General features: G+C 45.1%; 1 protein-coding gene and 1 long non-coding RNA gene across 21 annotated transcripts in view; one reads left to right on the top strand and one right to left on the bottom strand.

The window, feature by feature from the left end:
• MEF2A (myocyte enhancer factor 2A) overlaps positions 1–13980 on the top strand; it is a 161989-nt gene extending 148009 nt beyond the window's left edge. For 13 of the 20 annotated variants that reach the window (XM_082736475.1, XM_082736477.1, XM_082736476.1 and 10 more), the window contains 3 exons: positions 5081–5207; positions 8768–8894; positions 9872–13980. In XM_082736475.1, coding sequence (XP_082592601.1) covers positions 5081–5207; positions 8768–8894; positions 9872–10244 — 627 coding nt within the window. In that variant the 3' untranslated portion in view covers positions 10245–13980. Of the gene's footprint in view, positions 1–2064; positions 2089–5080; positions 5208–8767; positions 8895–9871 lie in introns of all 20 variants that reach the window. The other 7 variants (XM_082736474.1, XM_082736484.1, XM_082736471.1 and 4 more) reach the window with 1 other exon arrangement.
• LOC309867545 lies at positions 722–5074 on the bottom strand. The gene is made up of 2 exons (XR_014313233.1): positions 3816–5074; positions 722–1321 (listed from the first exon to the last, which is right to left on the bottom strand). It is a non-coding gene; the product is annotated as an uncharacterized lncRNA (long non-coding RNA).
• Positions 13981–14245: the final 265 nt, after the last annotated feature.

Here is a 14245-nt window from a genome sequence, read left to right as displayed (position 1 = left end):
ATGATGAAAGAAACAGCTCTTCCTTAGAGAAGAGTTCTAATTATTACATGTAGAAAGAATGAGAGAAATAGGAAATCATCACTGTCATTACCACAGTACAGAGATCATGGCCAGACAGGGTCAATGGATGCTAAAATGAGTGAGCGAAAGTTTAAGGAAAAACAGGTTGTTTGCATAGCCTCAAAATGTCTCTCCCCAAATAACTGACAAAGGGAACAATAGTAATTTTGTAGTAGGGAGTCCTCGAAGACGCGACTTTCACCAGCAATCGAGTTTAACATCACCAATAATGGACTGACATACCTTCTGGTATGTGCTAAGAGGGTCACATCACCTCTTTGGTACTCTTCCAAAAATCCATGCTCTCTATCCAAGAAAATTTAAGACCCAAATTACGGGATGTTCCATGAGATATCCACCCAGTACTCTGCAGTTTTTAAGGTCATGCAAAATGAGGAAAGATGGAGGGAGCGGTCACAGACCAGAGGAGACGAAGGGTATGTGACCGGTAAGGGCATGTGGGATGCAGCATCCAGTCCTGGAGTAGAAAAAGGACATCGGTGAAAGACGGGTGAAAGCCAGGTGAAGTCCTGTAGCCACAGTTATTGCTGCGTTCCTGTCAGTTTGACAGTTGTCTCGTGCTTCTTTGAGAGGCAGACCGGGTGGGGTGGTGCTGGGGTGTGTGCTGTGATGGTGCACTCTCTTCACAGCCGCTCTCTACGGGTAAAATTATTGCAGGATACCGAGTTAAAGATACACACAGGTGTAACAGGTAACCCCGAAAAGAAAAACATGTGGGCATTCAGGGTAGTCATTTGGGTCACCTTTTAGGAACAGGATGTCGAACACCTGCCCCTGTCTTTCAGAGAGGCTACAGAAAGTTTCATTTAAGGCTCAGTCAACTGCAGAAGGTAAGGGCAGACCTGCATGGAGGCCTTCAGCTGCTGGTCAGGACTATCTCTGTCTGGGCTTTCTTTCAGAGATCATGAAGCAGCTCTTAGAAGACTCAGAATTTGCCATATAAACTATTTTACACCCTTGGCCTGGCAGGTGCAAGTGGAAACCACACAGCACTTACCTGCGGTATTTGCACGCGGGTCCTGTGGTTGGAGGCCTGTGAAGATCTGTGTAACTCCGCCGCTGAAGGGCCTCTCGCCCACATTTGAGACAGCAGCTGTAGGCTGGGCGCTTGTTTTTCAGAGTCGGCAACCAGCCTGCCTGTGTTACCGTTTGTTTGCAGGTTGGCTGGCTTTTGGATCCGGGTCTCCTCCATCACTGATGCTTACAAAGACTTCCGTAGATTGACAGAGAAATTTGACTCCTTCAAGTAAAATAAGAAAGCACTAGCTAGCAGATTATTTCTAACCTGTTAGTATTTTCTGAATGCTTAGGAGAAGAGCAAATATGTGTCCTTCATCTCTTTTCTGGATGTGATTTATCAGTTCAGTTCTCTTCCAGTCTCATTAGCTTCATACATGTTACTGTTTTTCCGCAGCGAAACTATACACACGAAAGCTGTATTTGCATCCAAATCCGTGTTATCCAAGACTGTTACGAACTACTGTTGGAGTTCTTCTTGTTTTGTAACACTATGCTAGCTGCGGTGGGAAATTAGAAAACAAAAAATTCCTGCCGACCGAAAAGCACACATCTAGGAGATAAATAATGGACGTGTGTGACCAGGTGGGCTAGGGATGCGAGGATGAAGTACTCTCAGGGTTTCAGGTATAAACTGGTGTCATGATGAGGAACTCTGTTTAAACACAGTGGTGGTAGCCCGGCGGTATGTGGGTGAGGCCGACACAGGAGTGGACGAAGCCAGGGAGCGGGGGCAGCTTTAAAGCCTGGCCTGCAAGAATCCGAAGAATCTTTCTTCTGAAAGCAGCTACTAGTGGAGATACGATAAATAGTTTATATTTGTATTCACTGCTTATATTTAATCATCTCTTTAGAGTTCCAAGCAACTGCTAGTGTCCGAATAACGTGTTTTTCTAAAGAAATATTTTATTTTTGAGTATCAACAGTCTTAGTAACTCTCGTATCCCTCTCATGTGCTGAGTGCAGTCGGAGGAAGAGGAATTGGAGTTGGTGAGTGTGCGTTTCTGCTTGAAGGGAGTTGCAAAAGATCTAGAAAGTACTAATTCTCTTAAGTGTTTATATCTAACCAGTGTTCCCTTTGTTACACAGTTTTTCTTGCTGTTATAAAACACTATCCAAGCACTTTTAATAACGGAACCAATCTGGTACTACTGAGTCCATCCCGTTTTTCTGCTTATAGTTGTATATCTTGACCCATTTTGTTTGTTGGAGGGAACATTGGAACAGAGCCTTTAAAAACAATAGCTGTCAATGATCACAAGACACTTGCTAAAGATTTTTTTTAAGGAAAGATATAAAATACCTTATATAGTTCCCCAAATTATTAAAATATTTTTAGAAAATGACTTCACCCTCAAAGTTCCTCAGATTGTAACACATGGTCTTGTGTTATTTCTCTTTCTTTCAAAAAGATTACATCATTTTTGGTGAGGTCACTTTTTTCAGAGTTGAAATTATTTCATACTGCATGAGATGATCTGAACCATAAGGGGGGTTCCCTGTTTGCTAAAAGGAATGTCTGTAATTTAATATACACAAATTTACCTTTTTCTATCAGGACATACTCTGTTGTTAAAAGTTTTTCTAAAATAAATGATTTCTTTTTTCTAAAATAAATGATTTCTATTGGCTTCTCTTCTAGAAAATAAATTTGACTAAAAATAACTTTTATCTCTTCTTTGGGAACTAAAACCCAAAATTCACAGAAATCATATAAATTCAGTCAGTTGCTAATTAGTGACCTTAAGGGAGAAAAACTTGAAAATGTTTAGTTTGTAGCATGGACAAGGGTTCAGATTGCATGAGAGCATGGGGGGAAGGCATCTGTTGGTTTTATTTATATTTTATTATTACATATATATGCATGCTGGTGTGTTTTGCACAGTCTGTGTCTTTTTAGATAAGGTTGTCTGTGTTCTGTCCTTAAACTAAGAGATCATTCTTTAACTTCGTGATCACTCACAGTTTTAGATGTGGTTTTGTATTCAGTAAACTAAAATATACTAGTGTGCCATCAACTGTGGTGTTGGATTATATCATGTGCAGACTTAGACTTTCTTCTGGGGAAATACTTTATTTAGTGATATGGTAATAATTAGAAAATGGAAGTTTATAATTAAAGATAAAATGATTTGTCTTCGACTGTTTACCCTTAGGAAGTTAGTTGTCACAAGTGTTTCCTTTCAATTCTGTAGCAGTATGTTGCCCTCTAGTGGTCCCACAAGTCTCTTACTCAGAAAAATCAATGCCTTGGAGATTCGGAGCTTTGATGCATCCTGCCTATATACTGGCATTCACTGTTACACACACACACACACATACACACCACCTCTTCTTGAGGTCATGCACGGAGATTGCCATGGAGTTGAAGCCCTGGCATGGATAGAGTTAGGCCAAACTGGGTCATGCTGTGTTCTTTCGCCTACTGTCTGACTCTGAGTTTCCAGATTAAGTCCAAAGTATATCTCTACCTCAAAAACTCATTAAAATTATTAACTTGATGCTGAGATGAACATGTGTTCCCACTTACCATACACTGACTTCCACCCACTTAAAGTTCACTCCCCAGTTACAGAATCTCAAAAGATAAATTTCTAAATCTTTGAAAACCACAAGGTGAAGAAAGACTCTCATGGTGAGAGCCGGGCTGCTGAGATGCCTTGAGAAGCCTTGCTGTTCTAAACAACCTCGCTTTGTGGTAGCTCCAGGGGTCTTACCTGTGGATCTGAAGTGACGTAGAAATGTGGGCCAGAGGGTTTCTCAGGAGAGTCATTTAAGGATACTGTCTTACATCTGGGTGGTACTCCAGTCACCAGAGCACTTCCCACCTCTTGGCTCATTAGAGCTTCCCAGTAGTGCCCAAGGCCGGCAGCACAAAGATCGCTGTCTTCCCTACTGTGCAAACAGAGAGGTTCAGAAAAGTGAAATGATTCCCCCCTCCCCAAGCTTAGGAAGTCGGGAATTGGGGAGAAAAACGTAGGTGATGTCTCTATATTAAAAGCCCCTGGGCTAGTTGTGCTTTGGCCTTCTTGGGTGCTGAACCCATGGATCATGGAGTCTGTTCTCTTTCTATGATCCTGCTTTTGGAGCATTCCCGGAAGCCCCTGTCGTGAGAAAGTGCGGTCACCCCCGAAACGTAGAGTGGCCATGTCAGGCTGACTTGATTATTCAGTAGTTGGGTTTTTTCACTCCCGGTACAGATAGGATACGGTGTAGATGGAGTCGGTCAGCGAGCATTTAGTGTTGCCCCATTCGCCGTCTCACGAGAAGTGATGCTAGTCACAAGCTCTCCACGCAAAGCCTCTCCTTTCAGAAGTGTCGGGAGCCTGTGCAGGGATGTGTATTGGAACCTGCTGCCAAGAAATAGGTCACTGGGGGGGGGCGGTGACAGTAGGGGAGGCTGAGCATGTATGGGGGTGGGGCACCGGGGGGTGTGGGTGTAGCAACTGTAGGAGCACAGGGCAGGAAAACTGGAAGCAAACTCTACTTCAGGAAGCCAGGACCTCACAGCACACTAACATGGGAATGCTGCCGGTGCAAGTGGTTTTGATCCCTAAACTTACTTACACTCTCAGGATACAAAAGACTTTTGGCTCTCCTCGGCTCGAAAACCTAGATGTTTGATTTGGGGCAGCCTGGCGGTATTTTAGTGCCAGCAGGTCCTCATTTATGGTAACACATCAAAGCATTCTCACCCAGAGTGCAGGTTTCTGTTTTAAGGATATATCCTTGCCACCGATAAACACTATGAAAGACAAGGGAAAATGAATAATTAATGTAAAACTATGTCCCTTGAAATTAAATATTTAGTTCCCATTAGTATTTTTAAGGGTTTTTTTCACATCATCACTGCTTTAAGACATAATGACGTTCACATCATAAAACTGTGAAAAATGTCACTTTTAAATAGAATGTTATTTTTAAAATACTAAGGCTGAATATAAATACTCAAATAATGACCCTTTTTTCTACTCTCTCACAGAATACCCAAAGGATAAGCAGTTCTCAAGCCACTCAGCCTCTAGCTACCCCAGTCGTGTCTGTGACCACCCCGAGCTTGCCTCCACAGGGACTCGTGTACTCAGCCATGCCGACCGCCTACAACACTGGTAAGCCTGCTCTCTTGCCTTCTGTGGCTGGTACTTCTTTGTGGCTGGTACTTCTTTGTTTGGTGATCACCATGTGCTTCTGTGATTTTTTTTTTTTTACAAGTATATTGATTGAAATCAATCATCTCCAGTTCTTTAGAGTCACATTTGGGCATATTAAAAGACAAAGGTTAGCTTTGAAAAACGTACAAAAAATACATTGTGGAATGATTTCCCAGTGTCTGCTTTTACTTACCCTGACGAAGAAACAGCTGTTCCAGAATCCCGGCCTGTGACCAGACAGGACGAGAGCGCCGCTTGGCATTTTCTCTGGTGCGTCTCGCTGCAGTCCTCCAGGCTGGCAGGTGTTGACCTGCTGGGGGGAGCACGGCCTCCGCCTGGACTCGGGACTCCGGAAGGGGACACGTGCGTGGCTGCGCCGGGCAGCTGGTGTATTCCTCTGTGTAACTACCTTTTTTAGTTTCTGTCCCTTGTGCCTCAGGAGCAAAACCAGGACATTTCTTGTTTCTCCTCAGAGCCAGTCAGTCATTCCTCCCTTCTGAGAGGAGCTTCTCACTCATTTATGTTTACTTAGACGTTTCATCTTAAAACACCTATTGCGGGGGTCTGTAAGGCAAAGTCAGCACTGCTGAGTGACCGGAGAGGTGCTGTGGGCCACGCAGGCTGTCCACAGAGGCCCGGCGCGCGGCAGGTTTCTTCCAGATCAGCCGTTCTGGGGAGAGGCAGAAGGTTGGCGGGTGTGGTTTCTCCTTCTTACCCGCTGAGCCAAACACCTGATGCTTCAAAGGGAGAAGGAAAGAAGGAAATAGTTAAGCGATACCTTGTCAGCTTTCAGACTGCGGTGCAGGTTATTCATCCTTTCAGGATTCTTATAAGCAGACTGTAATAAAAACCATCTAATTTTAGCCTTCAGAGTAAATGCTTTAGCACGGTGCTTTCACACTGCTGTCTGACGCTCCCTGCGGCCATTGATACATTTGCTTGTCACTTTAATGCTGTGTAGTTCATTTAAAACAGAATTTGAAAAGGTTTTGTTGAAAAAAGAAAGCCTCTTAGGAGAATGTCCACTACCTTTTCTAACAATCAATATGGAAAAAAATGCCCAAACCTATTAAGTGCAAATTTAGAGTGAAGCGAGAGATAACACGTTCATAGAAATTCTGTGTCCTGGCGGTGATCGCCAGCTGTAGGCGCGCCCATATGCCAGGGACAGAGCTTTTGTCCCAGGTTCGTGCCAGCTCGGGATACAGGCCGGAGCTGAGGTTAAAGCGGCTGAGGTTAGTAGTTTGTGCTCTGAGACCTGAGAACATGAGGAAAGAGGGGGGAAAGCACGACCTGAAAGGTTCAGAAGCGCTCCAGCGGGGAAGGTGGCACTTGAACTGGTTCGGAGCGAGAGCAGTTTCTTGAGCTTTCATGACAGGTTTTCCAGGATACGTCCCTGTGCCACTGTGCGTGCTTAAGAAATGCTGTTGGATTAGCAAGAAGTTGTTTTTTAAAAATCCAGAAGGAATTACCAAAACATAAAAACAGAGTCTGATTCTCTCAAAACCATCAATCACTTGGCCTCAGTCTCATTCCTTCTTTTAACTGTGACTCAGTCTCTGTGCTCATTTTCAGAGCATGTGTGCAGCTTAATCTTAAAAAACAGTATTTTTACTCTATCTCGTTGCCCTTTTTAAACATGTCCACCTTCATCTTTCTGTAGTTTGGCAGCTGCCTTTCTGTGCAGAGTCAGACTCGTGCCAAATGATCAGGAAAGGGATGAAGATAGGAGCAACATTTCCAAAAGTGCAAGTTTTTATGTGGAAGAGCCCCAGTGCTTTGTCCCGTCATGCCCCTCATAAGGTCCCTCCGCAGCCCTGCTCGTGTGTCCATTCAGCACACGCCTGCTGAACACTCGCTGGGTGGCAGCTGTGGGGCTGGGCACGCGGGAGTGTACGGTTCACAGCGGAACTTGGGACAGACCACTGTGAGAATCAGGTACCACAGTCGTGTTAAGAGCTACGAGAAGCCTCGCTAGAGGGGCACCCGTGACTCAGCGGGGCGGGGCAGGGAGATTGTTCCGGGGAGAAGGGAGCACGGCGGGATCGGGATGGCGCAGGGTGTGAAGGGTGGAAACTGTAGAGGTACATCACAATTTCTAGGCCATGTTGAAGATTTTGGATGTTGAGAGCACAGGGAAGCCAGAAAGTCGTAGGCAGAGAGGTATCGTGAGCCCATTTGTTACTTTAAGATCACTTTGGCTAGTGTTCCTGGGGCAAGGCTGCGTGCTAGGAGACCATCCGGAGGCTCGCATGGTGGCCCAGGTAGTGGATCCTGATGGCTTAGAGGAGAACGGTGGCAGGAAAGCTGGTGAAACAGGCAGGTTTGAGAGACAACACAGAGAACTGACGGGCCTTGGTGGTTGGCGCTGGAAGTCGGAGAGAAGTATCAAGAACACCCACAGGTTTCTGGCACGACCGAGGTGAATATCGGTGCCGTTTATTAAGATAAGGAGCAGGTTTGGAGGAGACGAGTCCAGTCGGGTGTCAGATTTGAGGGGTTTGGAGAGACATCCAAATGAACATACCAAGGAGGTAGCTGGGTGGATCTAGAGGTCGAGAGCTGGGGGCTGCAGGGGGCACCGGTGTGCATGCGGGACCCCTGCGCACCTCGGCGGGGAGTGGCTGAGGCAGTCGGAGAGCGTGGCGGGAGCAGAGTGTGGAGGCCGGCAGGATCCCAAGCAGCAGCTACGTTCTTTCCTCTGAGTCCCTTTTTTTATGAATGTTAATGCACTAGGAAGATGGGCTTCCTTAAATACCTCCCTTGAGACGGGAAAAAACAGTTAAAAGTAGAAGGGTTTTTGCCACCTCTCTTTGAAAGTAAATGGAAAAAACAAGTGTTAATGAAGAACTGAAATAGCTCGACGTGTGAACGATACCTAATGTCCTGGGTCTTGGCCAGAGTGATTATGACTGAGCCTTTCTGAGGAAATGAGCCACATTCTCTGTTACACTCTTGTCACACATAAGTTTTTTCATGAACTTGAAGCTGGGTTGCACGCAGTCAGCGATCTCCGACAGCCCCGGCCGCGAGCGACCGCTGCTCACCCGCTGTGTGCCGGCGTCCTTCACTTGGCCGCCGAGCTGGCCCCACACGAGGAGGGCTGCTGTGTCCTTCCTGCTCCCCTCTTCTCGGGAAGAGAAGAGCTGCTGCTCTAGGCTCCATCCGGTCTGTCGCTGCTTTTCCCAGGGGGTAGCGGTGCGCACGTGTCAGGCGACCGCTGCATGCGCACGTCCCTTAGCAATGGCCCTGCCATTATTTCTATTTACAAGTCTGGAGAAAGAATCTCAACCTTTTGTGAGACAGACTGTAAACAGGTAGCACAGAGTTGAGGCTGACTTTATCGAGATAATCCCAGACAAGCAAATGCAGCTAGGACCTGCCGAAAGAAAAACTGTTGTCGGTTTAGACGTGTGTGTTTTACATTAGGAAGTACCTGGCTTCTCGCAGCTGGGGTAACCGGCTTGTGCTTGGGCCTTCTCTCTCTCACATGAGTGATACTTCTCTCCTTGTCCTAGATTACTCACTGACTAGCGCGGACCTGTCGGCCCTGCAGGGCTTCAACTCCCCGGGCATGCTGTCTCTGGGACAGGTGTCGGCCTGGCAGCAGCACCATTTAGGACAAGCCGCCCTCAGCTCTCTGGTGTGAGTAACTGGAAATTGTCCCCGAATTTCTCCTCCCGACCCTTGCACTTTATTTTTCTATCAGTTACAGTCTTTGGTGCTGTTGACTGTCACGTGACGGTCCTAGGATGACTACTTCTTTATGTGGTACAAGTGTTTGGAGAAAATATTTCCTTTACGTGCTTCCGGATAATAGCTTGGGTCCTGCTCAAACTAGGCGTTCCCTGAAGAGATTCGGGAGGCAAGGCTTCTCTTCTCTGGAGATGGTGACCTAGGGGTACTGAGGCACAGGCGGCCCCCACATTGTCCCTGCTACTAGCCTTAAGCTTTTCTCACGCTTGTCCCCTCACCCTGCCCAGAACGAATGTTCTCTGAGTTGAACTCTTCTCGGTGAGGGTCGGTGTGGGCGGTGGGCTGGGATCATCCGCATGAAACCCAGTAGCTAGCTGGCTCCACACACAAGATGCCCACCCCCTACTGTTCCTCCCGTCCTGTCCGTGGAGAAAGCCAAGGTGGTTTTCCTTGCATTTCTTCACCCGTTGGCCCTCGGGGGTCTGTTCATCCTAAATGAACACACCATGAGCCGAAAGGGTCACTCAGCTCGGGGGAGAAGCCTGTACGCACGCTCCGCTACTCTGAGTCGGCCTGTCTGAGGCGGTGCCCTCCCCTGGAAGACAGGGTCAGGTGACGGCCTTGCAGGTACTGTGCGAGCAGTGAGCGGTGCCTCTCCCAGGGCTGGAGCAGAGGGGAAGCCGAAGGCTTCCTCTCCCGTTCTGGTCCACGCACAGCAGCGGACACACAGTTTCGGCTCCTTCATCTGCAGAACGACCGAGGTCTTGGGCAGGAGAACTAGCCACCCTGGTTTTGTTTTCCTCCCATGGAGAGGTCATTAAAACCACTCTGGGCATTCGGACAGGCTCTGTCGGGTGGAGGCTGCAGTATCACTCCGGTCACACAGATGCACTCACCAACCCTCTAACATCTTGTCTTTCCTTCAGTGCTGGAGGGCAGTTATCTCAGGGTTCGAATTTATCCATTAATACCAACCAAAACATCAACATTAAGTCAGAACCAATTTCACCTCCCCGGGATCGAATGACCCCGTCAGGCTTCCAGCAGCAGCAGCAGCAGCCACCGCCGCAGCCGCCGCCGCCGCCGCCACAACCCCCCCAACCCCCCCAGCCCCGGCAGGAAATGGGGCGCTCCCCTGTGGACAGTCTGAGCAGCTCGAGCAGCTCCTATGATGGGAGTGACCGGGAGGATCCACGGGGCGACTTCCATTCTCCAATCGTGCTTGGCCGACCCCCCACCACGGAGGACAGAGAAAGCCCTTCCGTCAAGCGAATGAGGATGGACGCATGGGTGACCTAAGGCTCCCGGGCTGGTGTTTGTACTTCGTGATCCCGCAGCGAACTGCCCTACATATCTACATCGGTAAATAAGGACATGAGTTAACTATATTTATATGTACATACATACATATATATCCCTTTATATATATATATGTATGTGGGTGTGAGTGTGTGTGTGTGTGTGTGTGTGTGGGTGTGTGTTACATACAGAATCGGGCACTTACCTGCCTCGTAGATCTGCAGATGTACGTCCCGTGGCAAACAAAGCGCCCTGTAGGCAGATTCTAGTCTGGCACTTCCTTGGACTACTTGTTTCATAAGATAACCAGTTTTTGCAGAAAAACGTGTACCCATATATAATTCTCCCACACTAGCTTGCAGAAACCTAGAGGGCCCCTACTTGTTTTATTTAACTGTGCAGTGACTGTAGTTACTTAAGAAAAATGCTTTGTAGAACAGAGCAGTAGAAAAGCAGGAACCAAGAAAGCAATACTGTACATAAAATGTCATTTATATTAATTACCCAGCCTGGCATGGGTCTCTGTTGCAGAGGGGTGCATGGGAAGGGCTGTTGATATTTTAAAACAAAACAAAAAAGCCCCACACATAACTGTTTTGCACGTGCAAAAAATGTATTGGGTCAAAGAAGTGATCTTTAGCTAATAAAAAAGAGAGAGAGTAGAAAACACGCATGAGATATTCAGAAAATACTAGTCTAGAAATATAGAGCATTAACAAAATAAATTAATATATTAAGTTATAATTGGACTATGTCAGAAGTTTCTTTTTACATTCATATCTTAAAGAAACTGATTTTAGCTCATGTATATTTTATATGAAAGAAAACACCCTTATGAATTGATGACTATATATAAAATTATATTCACTACTTTTGAACACATTCTGCTATGAATTATTTATATAAGCCAAAGCTGTATGTTGTAACTTTTTTTTTTTTAAGAGAATAGCTTTATCTTGTTTTAACTTTTTAGTTTTATTTTAAGAGGGGAAAAAAAACAAAAATATCTTGCAAGCAGAACCTTGGAAAAAAAAAGCCATGAACACTTATTATTCTATATGTAAATTAAAAATTGAGCCAAACTCTTTTGTGTATATAGCATCTTAAATATATTATCACCTTTGATGTAAGTACCTATGTATTGTATGGTCACCAGATTAAAAAGTATATTTTTGTGGATTGCCGCCAATTTGGGGGGAAAAGGCGAGATCCTTATTAAGTAGAGTATTCACTGTTTAATATTTACTATTTTGTTAAATATACTGTACTTTGGATTTTAATTATTAGCCCAGTCTTTTCAGAGGATTGTATAAAGGGGTTTCTCCCCTCACTGGTGGTGAATGTGTGATGTTACGTTGTAATCTTTGTGCTGTACGGGTTGAACACCATTATATATTTTATATGTGTACATAAATAGCAAAGTGGCAAAAAAAAACTGGTGTTAAGTTCATCTTGCATAAATATAAAATGTGTTGTAACAGATTTAAGGCATTATTTAAAACTTGCCTTTTGTGAGGAAAAAAATATAGTAGAAAAAGCTGACCTAATTTAATATTAGAGAACATGGCAAAATAGTAGACGAGCACAAAGGTTTTATAAGTGGTAAATGATTAGGGAAAAATACTTGTGGGGAAAGGGATCTTTCTTCCTGGCCCCTCTAAAATAGAATGATGCAGCTGGTTACAAAATACTACCATTCTGAGCTCTCTGTGCATCGAAATGGCACTTCGGTGTGGGGAGAAATTCTCTCACGGGCACACCGCTGGCTGGCACGGCGCGCCGTCCTCCTGAAACCCGGGCCGCGCCCCGCTCCGCCTCCGAGCGCGGCCTCCCTCTTACCGAGACAGCGGGGCTGGAGGGCAGGTTCGTCCGTTTCCTGGGCTTGTGCCACAAACAAAATTCAAAGTCCTGTATATCTTTCATCGTAGATTTTTAAATACTCCCTTTCCTGAGAAACTCAAAATAAGGGTTTAAAAACTGCTGCTATTTTGTATTTTAAACTTAATGTTGAGCAGCTACCTACAATTTTTTACTTAGGTTTTGCTTTTCCCCCTAAATTGCCTTGCTTCTGACATTTTCCTCATATGCTATTTGTGACAAATCATCAGCCAGACTTCCTGACTGACACATAGGTATTAGGTACAGGGGAAACCTGTGGTGTTCACAGCTACAAAATGGAATTCGGTTTTAGTAACAGTTCAGGTAGTAAATTTTGAGAGGCCAAAAAAAGGGAGGGTGACGTGCTGTCTCCTCTCAGCAGGATGGCCCTTGGGCTCTTGTTCAGAAAGGATTAGTTTCTCTTTCAAACGTACTTATTTTACTGAACTGCATACCGGCACGTTTCTTCGTAAGGTCACACCTGATTGAGACAAGACAGTCTCCCGACACTGAATTTCCAAGATAATCCTTACCACTTTGTAAACCATTTATAGCTTTGAAAGTGTTAAGTGATTCTTTCATTACTCTTCATGCACGTTCATGAACTTCTGCTGTACATTGGAATAGGAGTTACCACATTCGCATTTACTGTCTATTTTCTTGTGTGCCTTATGAGATGGCTTTTCTGACTGTATCTCAATAGTCTTTCTTTCTATGCAGGTTTATAATCAGTACAACTACTGTTTTCTAAAATACTATTACACGAGGCTCGGAGTTTGTATTTCAATTACACTGACCAAGTAACAATGTATTCCGTTTTCAGGAAGTGAATATTTGACTGTTAACCCTTTTCCTGTCTGCCCAGTGTGACCTGGAGCGTGTGGACTTGACAGACACCCTCACCCAGACTCCATATACAAACACCACATACACATGCACATCTCCTGGTGGAAACCAACTCAGAGTGGGGAAGACACGAATGGTGTTTCTTTAGAACTGACTTTTCTTACCGTTTTAGACTCGTGTGTTTTGTATGACACCATCACCAGAAAATTTTATCCTTCAGATGAAGTATTTTATTACTAAAAGACAAAAACAAAAAAAGCTTAGAGGACGCCGCACTGGCTCAAGTACGGTTTCCAACAGCTGTCCTTCCCTCAGTGCGTGAACCGTCCTGCATTGAGTGAGAGTCACCATTGTATGTCTGCAGATGGTCCCGATCAAAACTCCATCTTTTGAGCCCTAATTATGTCCATTGTGTTAGAGACTAAATCAGGGGTTTGTTCGAAAAGAACAATATATGTTTTACCATTTCCTTTAACTGTAAGGACAACTAATAAAGCATTAACCTATTTTCTGTATTAACCATCATGCGCACAAGAAATACATAGTAAATAAGGAACCAGAAAACTCCTGGCATTGGATCATAAGAAGCTAGATGATTAGAATGTGAAAAAGATTTTACAAATGTAAAACTTTTATTTCTCTGTAGAAACTTTCTTCACTTTGCTGTGCAAGAAGACACTGCTTTGCTATATTTAAAATGGCTTTTTTAAAAAGAGATTTATGTATTTGGTAAATGTTTGTAGTCAACAGTTCACACAAGAAGCTGTACACGGTTTGATCATGTAAAACCGTTTGGCGGCACAAGCTGGACTTTGTTGCCATCCTTGAGATGAACCTTTTAAGAAAAATAAGTTAATCTCAATTTTTCCCTGAATGTGTTGTTTTTTCTTCATTATACAATAAATATTATAGTGAACTTTTTATCAAATGGTTAAGAAAATGCTAGAGGTTGTTGTAAACTATTTGTATCCTGCACTCACTACAGTAAAGACGGACTGGCTTTTCCTGTGTACTCCAGACTCTGTCATGTTTGCCGCCAGTCGTCCCCTGGCCCCGCCCCCAGATGCGACTCCTGTCCCTTCCCCTCACAGGCCTCTTCCTGCCCGAGATCCCCTTTACCTACTTTGAGGCTTGGTCAAGGAAGCAGCGGCGGCAGCTCACCAGCCTCGCCCACAGCTGCTCCTGAGGCTTCCCTTCCTGGGCTGCCCGGGTCCCTGCAGGAGGCAGGGGGCGATCCAGGGCCCAGCTCGGCCAGCCTGGCCCGTCACTGCAGCCGG

Source organism: Mustela nivalis (assembly GCF_964662115.1).
Source record: "Mustela nivalis genome assembly, chromosome: 6".
Lineage (NCBI taxonomy): Eukaryota > Metazoa > Chordata > Mammalia > Carnivora > Mustelidae > Mustela > Mustela nivalis.
Note: the sequence above shows the minus strand (reverse complement) of the source record. Positions and strands in the feature narration are given on the sequence as shown.